The 13606-nt window shown below is 37.8% G+C and overlaps 1 protein-coding gene across 4 annotated transcripts in view; it reads left to right on the top strand.

The window, feature by feature from the left end:
* The window catches only part of Phtf2 (putative homeodomain transcription factor 2), a 115698-nt gene that overhangs the window by 31722 nt on the left and 70370 nt on the right, over positions 1-13606 (top strand). For all 4 annotated transcript variants that reach the window (XM_031380068.1, XM_031380067.1, XM_031380066.1 and 1 more), the window contains one exon: positions 320-399. In XM_031380068.1, the coding sequence (XP_031235928.1) occupies positions 346-399 (54 nt within the window). In that variant the 5' untranslated portion in view covers positions 320-345. The remainder of the gene's footprint in view (positions 1-319; positions 400-13606) is intronic.

Raw genomic sequence — 13606 nt, 5'->3', positions numbered from 1 at the left:
ATATTAGTTATAAGGATAAAATTTCCTGTATAGCCTGCAATATTCTGAATCTTATCTAAAAGATTTATTTTTCTTAAATAACAGTTCATTTTCTAGGAACATTTTATTACTATAGCCATCTAAAAACAACTTTATTATAACAACTAATTTTTGTTTACTTAAGAGAACCTGCTGCTAACATTGGAGTGAGCAAGGCTGTAATTAAGTATAGACATACACCCCTTACTTTGCAAATAAGCAGAGTGCTATGTGTGCGTGTTGTTAGACTCCTTCTGGACCGCAGAAATAAAATCATTTGCATGTTTTTCTCTCTGTACAGCTTAAAATGACGAATGTGTAATTTCAATGGAATTAATGGCGTCCAGAGTCACAGATGCTATAGTCTGGTATCAGAAGAAGGTGAGTTGATAGCCAAAGCTTTTTATTTTTTTAAGAGTTTGAATACCACAAATTGATGTGTATTTTTTGCTATCAATTTAAGCCAGGTATTACCAAGAGTAAAGACTAAATAGGTTTGGGGGCAGAAAAAGATTATATTATTGTGATTTTATTTTTCCTTATACTATATTTAGTGTTGGAAAAACACTACCTAAAACACTGTCTTCTAGTTTTTACCCTACAATCTCAAAGGAGTTGGATTATTCACTGTCATTTAGAGTGGCAGGTCTCCAGGGTTGTTTGTATAAGTAGAAATATACAAAAGTAGTCCAAGTTTTATTGCTTTCTTTTCTTTTCTCTTTTTTTTTAACTAAAAGAATGCTTTTGTCAGAATTTAGCTTATGTAAAAAGTCTAATAACATTAGTTTTAACTTTTTTTTGTTTTTAGTGTTTATGGTGAATTAATATTTATTGTTACATATCAAAGGATTTATTTTTAATCTTGGGATAGCCATATTTTGTTTGTTTGTTTGTTTTTGGTGTTTTTGTTTTTTCGAGACAGGGTTTCTCTTATGTAGCCCTGGCTGTCCTGGAACTCACTCTGTAGACCAGGCTGGCCTTGAACTCAGAAATTCACCTGCCTTTGCCTCCCAAGCGCTGGGATTAAAGGCGTGCACCACCACTGCCCAGTGGGATAGCCATTATTGAAGCCATGGTTTTGTACTTCTAAGGCAGGTAGTCAACCACGGAGCTACGTCTCAGTCCTTAACACACTGATGACATTTTAGTCCTCAGGCTTTTATTCAAATATAATTGTATATTTGAGCTTCTGCTGCGTGAAGCAAACCAGGCAAGTTTTAAACTTTTTGAACTGTTGCTGTGATAATTAAAGCATGTAGAAGTGAGACAAGTCTGAGAATTGAGTCTGTTTTAGGATTTTTATTTAATTCTTGGTAAAATATACCACAGGTGTACAGATAATATAATATCATGGTTTCTATATGAAGTTCTTCATTGGAAGTAATGATATTGGAATGTAGTGACAGGATCTGTAGTAGTACCCCTTTAAAGTTCTGCTGAGCTTAAACATAAAATTCCCAAAGAAGGTAGAAATCAAAAATTAGGTAAATCTGTACATATATACATACACAACAAGGTACTTTGAGGTGTATTTAATAAACTTGTCTTCTAAAAATTATTATCAGTTAGGCATGGTGGCCCATGCCTTTGATCCCAGCATTTGGGAGGCAGAGGGAGGGAGATCTCTGAGTTCTCTGTCAGCCTGGTCTACATAGCAAGTTCCAGGTTTGCCATTGCTACACAATGAGACGCTGTCTCAGCAAACAAACACACACACACACACAATATACGTGTGTATATATAGCTAGATATATTTCTTTTCCACAGCTTTCTGATTTCTATGTATCAGGGTAAGGTTTCTAAACATTTTCTCTAGCTTTTAGTGTAGGCCATTTAGAATTTCACTGAAGATTATTTATAGAACATACTTAGCTAAATGAACTTGGGATCCTCCCATACATTTAGCTGAATGACACTGCTCTTGTCTGAGAGTAATTTATTTAGATGTTTTGGACATGTGCAACTTAAAAATTCTATAGAACACTTGTAAAAATGTGTCCCAAAATTATACCAGCAGATTTAATCGCTTATTTTCTATGAGGGAGTTGACTTTAAATTTTGTTTTCTTAAAAAAAAATGATACGAATCTTTTAGAGATTGCTGCTTATTATTAAACTTATTGTTAAAAATGAACAAGAAGCCTCAGTAATGTACCTTTTGCCCTCTATACCTAGTCCCTCAGTTCTGATCCCCAGAGGTAGTCCTTTTTAGTTCTTCATGGCTCACTGGTTCTCAGAGTCTTTCCTGCCTTCATCTGTATAGGGGTTTCAGGAGAGTGATTGCAATGCCAGGCATGGGATTTTAGTTTTGCAGTTACTTCTGGGGGATCTTGCCCTTTGTGGATAGGAAGTAGATAAGCAAGGTCATACAGTGCTCTAGGTTAGACTGGTAGACCTTTTCTTTAGAGGGCTACGTAACCTAGATCTTAGTGTTTTAGGTTTATAAAGTTGCTGTTACAGTTACTCAGCTCTGCCAGTGTTGTATAAAAATAGCTGCAGACAGTATCCTGAAGTTGCTGGCTGTGCTTGCCTTCTCATAAGACGTAACTTGAAAAAACGACTAGAGTTGACCTGTACACCTTAGTTGCTAAACAGTACTTGAAAACGGTCTCATCGCACAGTGCAACAGTGCCCTTTAAGTAACACTGCCTACTTGTCTTTTCTTGGTCATTTTACCTAAGATTACTATTGATTTATGACTATATGATAAATTGTTTTTTTGAATAAGCTATCCGTAAGTGTTCTACTATTGACCAATGACTAGAAGTTCTGATTAAATGTGACTGTGTGTGTATGTGCATGTGTATGATTTATAGCAGTGTCCTATAATATACTGTAATGATATTTTCCAGTGTATATGACTTATTTTTTGACTTGGGTTTTCAAATTCTTTTTTACTGTGTTAAGTCACTTTGCAGTTCTTTATTGGGTTGTATTCATAATTATTCTAGGGCTTATGTGGCACATGGCTACAAATGCCTGAATGAAGTATATTCCTGTTTATCCATTCACCTATCTACAGGCAATTGGGGTTGTTTCCTGGGTTTTGCTGTTCAAAAAAAAAAAAAGGCAATTTAAATAAAGCTGAGTTAAAGAGTGATTTTTCTGAATTAGGATCCAGAGTTTTGTCTAACTGAGAATTTAAGTATTTTAAGACAAAAAAGGGAAGTACAGTAAGGTTCCACCTCTTTCTCTATCCTTTTTGGGTGTGGTCTGATCTGCTGGCAGCCTATGCTTGCTTGGCTGAAGGTTAGCTGCTTGTGATTCGGTGAGGCTCAGCTGCTTGTTCTGCCAGTCAGTTAGGTTTTCTGTCCATTTACATGGTGAGTTGGTTTTTCAAATTCTTATCTGAAGCTTCTGATGAAAGTGTAACATTTATTTTTGTTGCAGTCATTTATGTTTATGCTTTATTTTGCTTCCTAGGGAATGATTTTCCTAGAATTGTGTGTGCGCCTGTAGGATGTTTTCCAATATTGTGTGTGCTGAAATGTCCCTTGAGAGTCCCCTCACAGGGCTTTGTTCACACAAGTTTGTTTTTGAAGGAGCCTGTAAAGTGCTCTCTGTGCTTCAGAATCCTTCACAACTTGATCCTTGCTGATTATTTGAGCACAGGCAAGTAATTCTTTCTCTGAGCTCCAATTACCACTTTTTTTTCTTTTTAAAGATTGACCAGATAATGGTTCTCAGCATATTTTTAATCATGACTCCCTCTGAAGTAGTGACAGCAGCTAAGAGTGTAATTTTTGGAATATATATATAATGTTTACACATATGAAATGTTACATTGGTTTGGATGCTGGTTAATATGTTTTAGATTATATAACTTAAACATTTTAATATTTAATAGTCTGTTTTTCTGACTGTCATTAATAATAGTATTCAACTTAGATTGGTATTTGTACTGGCTGGTTTTGTGTGTCAACTTGACACAGGCTGGAGTTATCACAGAAAAGGGAGTTTCAGTTGGAGAAGTGCCTCCATGAGATCCAGCTGTGGGGCATTTTCTCAATTGCCCCTTGTGGGTGGTGCCATCCCTGGGCTGGAAGTCTTGGGGTCTATAAGAGAGCAGGCTGAGCAAGCCAGGAGAAGCAAGCTAGTAAGGAACATCCCTCCATGGCCTCTGCATCAGCTCCTGCTTCCTGACCTGCTTGAGTTCCAGTCCTGACTTCCTCTGGTGATCAACAGCCATGTGGAATAAGCTGAATAAACCTTTTCCTCCCCAACTTGCTTCTTGGTCATGATGTTTGTGCAGGAATAGAAACCCTGACTAAGACAGTATTACTACTCTAAATAAAACTCAGAATATGTCTACCTCATTTCCTTGGTTGTTTGTTCCACTCACCTTAGAGTCACTTTTCCTCATGGAAAATGGTTCCATTTTCATGTTTTTGTTTGAGTACTAAAGGTTAATTAGCTCCAAAGGCCATTACTTAGCTCATGAGCTGTTTTGAACTTGTAGTAGATGTGAAATTTCCAGAAGGATATGAAGCAAAACATTTTTTTTTTTTTTTTTTGGTTTTTCAAGACAGGCTTTCTCTGTGTAGCCTTGGCTGTCCTGGAACTCACTCTGTAGACCAGGCTGGCCTTAAACTCAGAAATCTGCCTTCCTTTGCCTCCCGAGTGTTGGGATTAAAGGTGTGCCCAGCTAATATCTAACTTCTTATACCCAGTATTAGAACAGTGAGCATTAAGTTGATGTTTTCTTTCTAACTGTTATACAGCAAAGTCATGATGAAGTATCATTTTAAAACTTCAGTTTTGTTTGTTTGGTTACTGATCATGACTGTCCAAAAATAAGACTTCTTATAGCCAAAATACTTTAGTTAATCTAGTTGCTATAATATTTGCCTTTTCACTTAGGATTTTTCCCCTCTATTTTTGTCAAGGTTCTTGAGTTTTTATCCACACCGACCAATTTGGTTATCTGTAGCCTAAATAATTTGGGTTTTAGCTTCATTTGTTTACAAGGAAAGCATGAGATATAGTCAGGAGTTTGACTTTAAGATATCTAGTTCCCAGTACACTGTAGATCTGAGTTAAACCTAAGCACAGTCATAACATACTCATAAACCCAACCCAAAATCTGCTGTCTCATTCTGCAGAACATTTTTAAAAATAAAGGTAGATGTGGTATACCCCAAAAACCTACCTGTCTTTCCATCCATCCGCCCGCCCGTCCGTCCGTCCGTCCGTCCGTCCGTCCGTCCGTCCGTCCGTCCATCTTTGTATGGGGTGAGGTGTATGTCCTGGTGTGAGTGTGGAGGTCAGAGGGCAGTTTCTGGAAGCCAATGCTTGCTCTCCATCCATGGAGATGAAGGTCATCACCCCTAGCGATAAGCACCTTTAGGGCCATCTTCCTAACCTTTGAAAAGACTTAGGGAATTCATACATTTAGTTTGAGAGTTTTTTAAAGGTGACTTCTAATGTGAGGGTCTTTGAGAGGTACCCACTTTTTTTTAAAGCTCTGGTTTGTAGTGTGTGTTTGTATATATTGACTTTGACCACAGTAATGTTGATGGTAGTGGTGATAGTAAAGGGACCAACCATTCTTTCATGGAACAGTTTTTCCCAAGAACTTCTCTCAATATCTTTATTGTCCTAGTAAGTATACATAAAATAATAGTTATAAAAACTGAACGTTAAGGCTGCTTGCAGAGGCTGTACTGATGGGTAGGAATTCTGAGAAGGAAAGGTACATTGTCTCAGTTAAATACTTATTATTCTTTGTATTTCTTTGGTGTAGCTTAAGGTGGGCCCACCTTCCTGAGCAGTGGTCCCTTATCATCCAGATCATTGACTTACTCAACTGGTCACCACCCAGATCAAACATTTCTTCATCTTGACCAGAAGTTTTTCTCATTGAACTTCTACTGATGTTGGATCATTTTGTACTAATCTCAAGCCAAAATTTATTTAGCAATTTGTGTTTATGTTTGTGTGTGCATCTACCCTTTTTTTCTTTTCTTTTCCTTCCCCTTCCCCTTCCCCTTCCCCTTCCCCTTCCCCTTCCCCTTCCCCTTCCCCTTCCCTTTTTTAAGATGGTCTACCTCAGTGCCTTGGAACTTCCCAAGTAACCTAGACTGGCTGACAGGCAGCCTCAGGATCTTGGCAGGTATGCTGCTGTGCCTGACTTTTCATGTGGGTTCTGAGGATGCAGTACAAATTCTCATTGCTTTCAAGGCAACTACTTTAACGAATGAACTGTCTTCCCAAACGTCATTTAACTTTCCTTTTTAAAATGGAACTCAAGTCAGCAACTCAAAGTCATTTTTTAAAATCAAACATTTGAACGCAGCATAATCCAAAGATATACTAATTTGATACATACTGAGAGATGATGGTAGGAAAATGTCAAAGGATTCTCTTTTTTCAGAAATTATAACTTCATGCTTCCAAAAAGATAAGAAAATGGTTTATGTAGTAGAAACTCTGCAGTTTATAACACATATAGTTATGAGAGGCAGGATAGTGTACAGATGATGCATGTGTGTGTGTTCGGGAGCCAGGCTGCGGTGCAGTGGTGTGTGGCACCTGTTAGCGTGCAGGGATCTTTAGATGCATTATGTGTTTGGTTTTGAATTAAACTTTGGTAGTTGTGTAGTCAGAAGCCTTTTACTGTTGCTAATGTTTTGTGACTGCAGTCAGGCACTAGATGAGGTACACTGAAGGAGCTGGATCCCATGGGTTGTTTCTGCTGGCAGGCCCTTCAGCAATAGTCTTTGTTTCTTTGCTCTTGCCTGAGCTTATTACACTCCTCCTAATTGAGGATATCTTATACTAGAAGATTTTTACTAAAGAATCAAAATTAGGAAATGGAAGTTATCTTTTCTAGTTCACATGCTTATAATCTCAACACTCTGTAAGTTGAGATAGGAGATCCCTCCAAGTTCCAGGCCATCCTAGGCTAAAAAGTTCAAGTCTAGCCTGGGCTGCCTAATGAGATCTTGCCTTTACAACAACAACATCATCATCATCATCATCGTCGTCATCATAAAAAATAACAGTAAAATCAAGCAAACAAACCTCCAAATCTAAACAACAGAAAATTATTCCTGTTACATGGAATTTACAGACAGAAAAAATGAGACATTGTAAGATTAGGGAATTTATCTACTTTAGAGATTTTTGTCAACTATATCATGAATTACAGAAGCCCAAACAAAGAGAAGAACTAAGAAGTGGTATGGCTTAAATTAGTTGAACTTAGTGGAGAAAGCTTGTCCTTTGGTTTGGGGAGAAACATTCTGTGACATACTAGAAAACTACTCGTGAACTTTAAAAATTCTCTGAATGGATTTAAAACAAAGACTAGTCAAGGTCGGAGAATTTGCCAGCTAAATTCCAAATATCTTGCAGTCTGTTTATCTTTAACCATGGTAACAGACATAATGGTGAAGTAAGTAATTTGGTAAACTACCAATTGACAGCCTAAAATTAGACCAGTGTGTCAGCTTTGAAAGGAGCTGGAAAGACCAAACCACTGTTTCTAAACTGCTTCATATTTAAAGTCCTAGAAAAAAGTAACACTTGTAAGTGCTGTTTAATAGGGTGACTTAGATGCTAAATTGCTTTCTGGAACTGCCCATGGTATTTATTCAAATAAAAGCAGTTGACTCACTACTGAGGATCAAATCACAGAGAATAAAGCACTCATAGTAGACGCTAAAATTTTCCAGTTTGAACCTTTATACAGAATGCATCTTTTGTCCTGCTAGTGAGGTGAAATCTTGCTTTAGTTTACTTTCTTGTTTTTGTTACCTTTCCCCCCGTGATGAAGTACATATAAATAAAGACAACAGCTATATGCCAAGCATAGTGGTCTATGCCTTCAATCTTAGCATTTGGGAGGCAGGGGCAGGTGGATCTCTTGACTTGTAGGCCACCATTGTCTATAGAGCTAAGTTCCAGGACATCCAGAGAAACCCCTCCTCCATTCTTCCATTCTCCCCCTGACCTGCCCCCCCCCACACACACAGAAGAAACCCCTTAGAGTTCCAGGGGTTTAGGAACAACTTTGTAGCATGGAACTCCTAGGCTACAAAGTTTAAGTCCAGCCTGGGCTGCCTTAATGAGATCTTACAACATCATCACATCTTAGAGAGATAGGGGAGTGGGGAGGAGATAAATGAATAAAGAGAATATGGCATGTATACAAAATGGAATTTTATGCAGCCAGGAAGAAAATTGAAATAATGACACTTTCAGGAGAATTAATGTAATTGGAAATCATTATGTTAAATCAGTCAGACTCAGAGAAATACCACAATTTCTCTTATAATCAGAACCTTAATTTTTAAAAAATGTATATATGTATATATCTTTATAGCTTTATATGTGAGTATATATTATATTTGTGTATAGGCTATGAAGCTATTAATAGAAAGTGGGCTTGAGAGTCGAGGAATAGGTCTCAGAGGGTTGGTAGAATAGAGAGGGTAATAGATACATACAATAAAATACAGGCCGGGAGTAACTGCAGGAGAAAGGGAGTCAGCTAGACAGTAGGAGGAGGAGGCAAAGGAGAAAAAAGTGTAACGGCATACATATCATAATGAAATTCATTATTTTTATGCTAACTCCCCAAAAGCTAGACAGTAAAATGATATATATTTTGATGGTATATGAAGAGAAACAGTGAGGTAGTCTTTTAAAACTAATTAATTTAGAATTCTGAAAAGCCAGATGTTGTTGTCTTATTTTTCCAATTTTCAAGATAATAGGTAGCAGGGTGTAATTTTAATTACTATTTTTCTGCTTTGACTTTTTTATATGGCTTATTTTTATTTACTGGTATAAAATGAGGGGAGAAATTAGCAAGGAGCCTCATTAACTTCATGTAGCTAAAGTTTAATATTTAGTTTTATCAGTAGACTTTAATTTTTAGTATTTTATTAGCAGTACACAATTTCACAATAATAATACTCTTGCAGGATTTATGTTACTTTATATTGAAATGTCATTTATGACAGGCATATATGTGTCAGACACGTTCTTTTTTTCAGGAGCTTTGAAGCTCAAAGGATCAGATGTAGGTTCCTTGTGAGAACTACACTGGAAGTTGTGCAGATCTACTAAAAATGTGTCCTGCTGATCACTGTTCTGTCACTCCTTAGGCTCCCAGTGCTTCTCAAGTCTGCCCGGTTTCTTTAGTATTAAGGAATACCTAATCCTTGGCAATAGTAGTTTCTCTTCACCCCTGCCCCAGGATGGCTTATTGAAAAACTTGGCCTTGTCTCTTACCTACTGAGTGCTCTTCAGAAGTATCCTCTTACATACAGTATAAAATCTGTTTCTTTACAGAACTTTCAGATTTTTATTCTGATGTAATTCCACATATTACGTGTGTGTGTGTGTGTGTGTGTGTGTGTGTGTGTGTGTGTCTGTCTGTCTGTCTGTCTGTCTGTCTGCTTTTTATTAACTCATACACAATTACTTGTTTCTTGGTTTGTTGGAGCAAGACAGCCCTTACCATAGTAAACTCAGGCAAAGTGACTGCCTGAAACACTCCGGTATCACTTTCATCATTTGGGTACTCTGGACAAAGGGCTCCATTTTGCCATTTTCTCCTCTCTTTCACTCTTAGTTGTGTACAACTTCTTAGCACCATCAAGAAGTCTCAAAGCAGGGTCAGAGTTGACACTCTCCTTAGGCAAAGTGCGTTACCTGCGTGCTGTTTATCAGCAAAGATCAGCAGTGTCTGCTGGTGAAGAGCAATTCATTCTTTATCTTGGGCATCAGCCTTTGCATCTACTGTCTAGCCTTTTCTCTAGTATCCCAACCTCTAATGTGATTGCCCTTCCCCAAAGTATTTTCATGATAGTCTTAGCTTACCATCTGACTGATGGATAAGAAAGCTTTAGCTAGAGTTGGAGTCTCATTACATATAGTGGCTGAAACCTTCAACTTTCGATGCCACCTCTCAGTACAGCTTATTGAAGTCTGCCTGTGTGGTTTTTCAACGTTTGAACTACCTATTTTGTTTTTTTTATTTTTTAAATAATTAATTCTACTTGGTCTTTAAAATGCAAAGGCTCTCTTCTCCTAAAGGGCATCTTTCATAGTCCTCTGGAGACGAGCTTTCTACTCCTTGGATGCCTGTAGAAAAAGGTGTGTTTGTGGTGTTCATGACAGTCTCACAGTCCTTTGCTTTTTGAAGAAAGACTTTATAGAGGAATGTAGTTATTACTGTTAGAGTGTTTGTGACCCCCAGGAAAGGACCACAGACTCAGTCTAATTAAAGATTTATTGATTAGCTGCTAGCTAGATGAACAATCTCTGAATTTGAGATTACCAGGAAGGAGGGTTATGAGGAAGGACTTTTAAAGGGGAAAACCACACAAAGACCTTCAATATCTATGCAAGCAAGCAAAAACTGTTCTGTTCTGCCAAGTAAAGTGATTAAGGCAACTCAGAACAGTTTTTTATATCAGCATAAGCAAGTTAAAAAGCAGTTAGTCACATCGTTACAAGTAGATAGCCGTGGCTGTACATTGTGGGGGCTGGGCTGGTGGTGTTACGAAGTGAGGATTACTAGGAACTTACTTTCCAGGGACTGGAATCAGAGCTGGTGGGTACCAAGATGGATGCCTAGCATAAAATGGAGCTTCTTGAGCCATAACAATTTCCAGCATACTTACAAAGTCTCTGTCTCACAGTTACTGGAGAATAGGTTTTACAGTCTCCTTTATGCTCCGTCTTCTGTGGTACAGTGACATTTGGTTTATCACAGCTCTTAGCACAGCAGTGTAATAATCTCTCCTGATAATACATTTACTATCAAACATAATACTTCATTCTGTTGTAATGTTTCCTGAAGTGTGCTCTGTCTGACCATAGAAAGCATTCTAATAATGAGACATGGGTGAGTAAGCTCTGTGAACATAGGATTTAACAGTGTAGATAATGTGCAGTGTGGCTGATTGTTCAAGAGAAAATGTTTCCCAATTTATTTTGACTTAATTTTTTTCCACCATATTATATTTGACAAAGACTAGGTCTTTAGGCACAGTTTTATCTAGGTAAATGGCTCATTACAAGTCTACCAGGTACTGTGGGTGAGTATTTCACTTCCTCTGTCCTACTTCTTTAATCCCACAAGAGCAACATTGTAATTCTGTAGACGGATTTGTAGAATTCCTCAGTAAAAATTAGAGAGCTACAGCAGGCTTTCTCCTGACTTAGGAAGAGAGGGATCTGGGCTACTTATTTTGGATGGTCTGAGCTAAAGCATCCTGCAGCCTTTCATTATTGTAATTTTACCCAATCTTAAGTAATTAGAAGGAAGTTTTGGTTAATTCAGATATGCTTCATGGCCTCTTTTTTGTTTTAAATTGCTGATGTAATACCAGAGCATGTTAATAGCCACAACATTTAAAATATGAAGAAGCTTTTCTTGCTACTTCTGGTAAGCTTTAGAAAGTATATACAAAAAAGGTGCTTGAGTTTTTTAATTATGTATACATGACTTACTCAATGACTTATTTTGAAGTACTCAGTATATTCTATGATTAATACCAAAAGCATGCAATTACACATTTATATTCTTTGCTTATTCTGCAATACAAAAGAAAAAGAAACATTGGGTAAGTCACTGGGATGACATATGTAATATCTTTTAAACTTTTATGTATTTGTTATTATTGTTAACTACATATTAGCACATTTAATCCTTATGATTACCATCTGATTATATCAACTATTTCATATTTTTAGGGCTAAGTTTAATTATCTGAAGGGTTTTGTATATTTTTACTTGCTTTACCAGGATTTGACATTTCCTTGTTGGCATGGCAGTCCATGGAGGATCAATAGAGGCAGAAGTGCCAGAAAATGAGTAGACATTTAATGCCACCCTTCCCATACACTAGTTAGTGATGAGAGCCCAAGCCAAAGAACAGTGAGTGGGCGTGTGTGTCCTAGGACTGAACCACACCACAACAATGTTTCCCAGTTACAGTCTTGGGGTTCACAATCTGATCAAATATCCTGCAACATTTCCCCCTTTTTGGTTAAAACAAAAGACTCTTTCTCTAACATCAATAATTACATTCACAATATACTCTCTAGTATTTGGCAACCTTGGAGAAAATACTATCTAACCTATCTTAGTGAGTTCTAAGTTCTGAACCTAAATCACTTTCTATTACAACTTGCATTCATGAACCTAAAAACATCCTTTCAGACCCAAAAACATTTTCTTACATGCTAAACAACTTAAGCTTAGTTGTGAGACTATAGCTATGTAGTCTTCAACAGTGAGCCTCCCAGTTGATAATTACTTCAGCGTAGTTGTAAGGAATGCCCAACATGAGTACAGAAGAAAGCCCACCAGCGATTCAGAAAGGAGAGCACACATGACAGAGTACAGGGGACATCTGACAGAAGGCTGCAGAGAAGTTTGCCTGGGATCATCTCCAGAGGAAGCATCAGTTCTTAGAGTTTGGCTGGATGCCCAAAAAACCCCGGGTGACTCTGGAGCAGCAGCTTCTGAGACGGACTCCACAAGACAATTTTAATTCTATAGACAGACTCTTGCTGTATTAAAAAGTGGGAAACTCCACCTCAGATCCATTGAGAGCAAGGGTAGGAGCTAAGAGGTGGGCACAGTACTTGAGAAAGTCATCATAGGGCCCACCAGAAGAAACCCCTCCATCAATCCAATTGCAGTCTTTATTTTTCCTCTCAAAAAATACTGAAAAAATAGCTGTACAGCAAGAAAAATTAGCTAGGGTAGAACAAATGCTTGAGAGACAAAAGACAGAGGATATAAGGAAACAGGAAGTTGTTTATGAGCCTATAGTACCTAATGAAATTGAGGATGTGTCTTGATCAATGTGTGAGAAGCCTGGCTAGGTGGTGTGTAGCCCAGCTCAAGGACCAGATATTAATGCAAATGCCCAAATGTCTGGTTTATTTGTGGATTCATAAAGATCTAATTGTACCTTGATAAACAGAAAGAGGGAATCAGAATACCTGAAAGACATTAGATTATAGAAAAAAGTTGCTGAATTAGATCAAATGTATGCTTTAAAGATGTTTTAACATCAGAATGGAACTCATGGAGTGTGTTAAGTTGAAGAGGTTTTGCCTATGAAAGACTGGGTTCCACTAAAACGACATGAAAGGCATGAATCAAGGAATGAAGAGACGCAGAAAGACAGCAACACAGACAACACAGAAAGCAGATTCCTTCTGCATGGAGGCAGCTCAACAAACCAGCTAAAGGACAGATTGTTCCTCAGACTGGCAGACAGCAAAGCCAAGATGCTGAGATGGGCATTTGCTGAAGGACGGATGATCAGGACAGCAGTGTGAAGGATCACCACATCGGCTGTTCATAAGGACAGTCCGACTTGAAGATTGTGAGATAATTGTTTCTGTTGTAAAGATAAACTGGACAATTTTTAGAATAGACAAAAAGGAGGAAATGGGGCTGGAAAGAAGGCTCAGTGGTTAAGATCACTGACTGCCCTTCCCGAGGTCCTGATTTCAAATCCCAGCAACCACATGGTGGCTCACAACCATCTGTAATGAGATCGGATGCCCTCTTATGGGGTGTCTGAAGACAGCTACAGTGTACTTACATATAA

Source organism: Mastomys coucha, unplaced genomic scaffold, assembly GCF_008632895.1.
Source record: "Mastomys coucha isolate ucsf_1 unplaced genomic scaffold, UCSF_Mcou_1 pScaffold19, whole genome shotgun sequence".
Lineage (NCBI taxonomy): Eukaryota > Metazoa > Chordata > Mammalia > Rodentia > Muridae > Mastomys > Mastomys coucha.
Note: the sequence above shows the minus strand (reverse complement) of the source record. Positions and strands in the feature narration are given on the sequence as shown.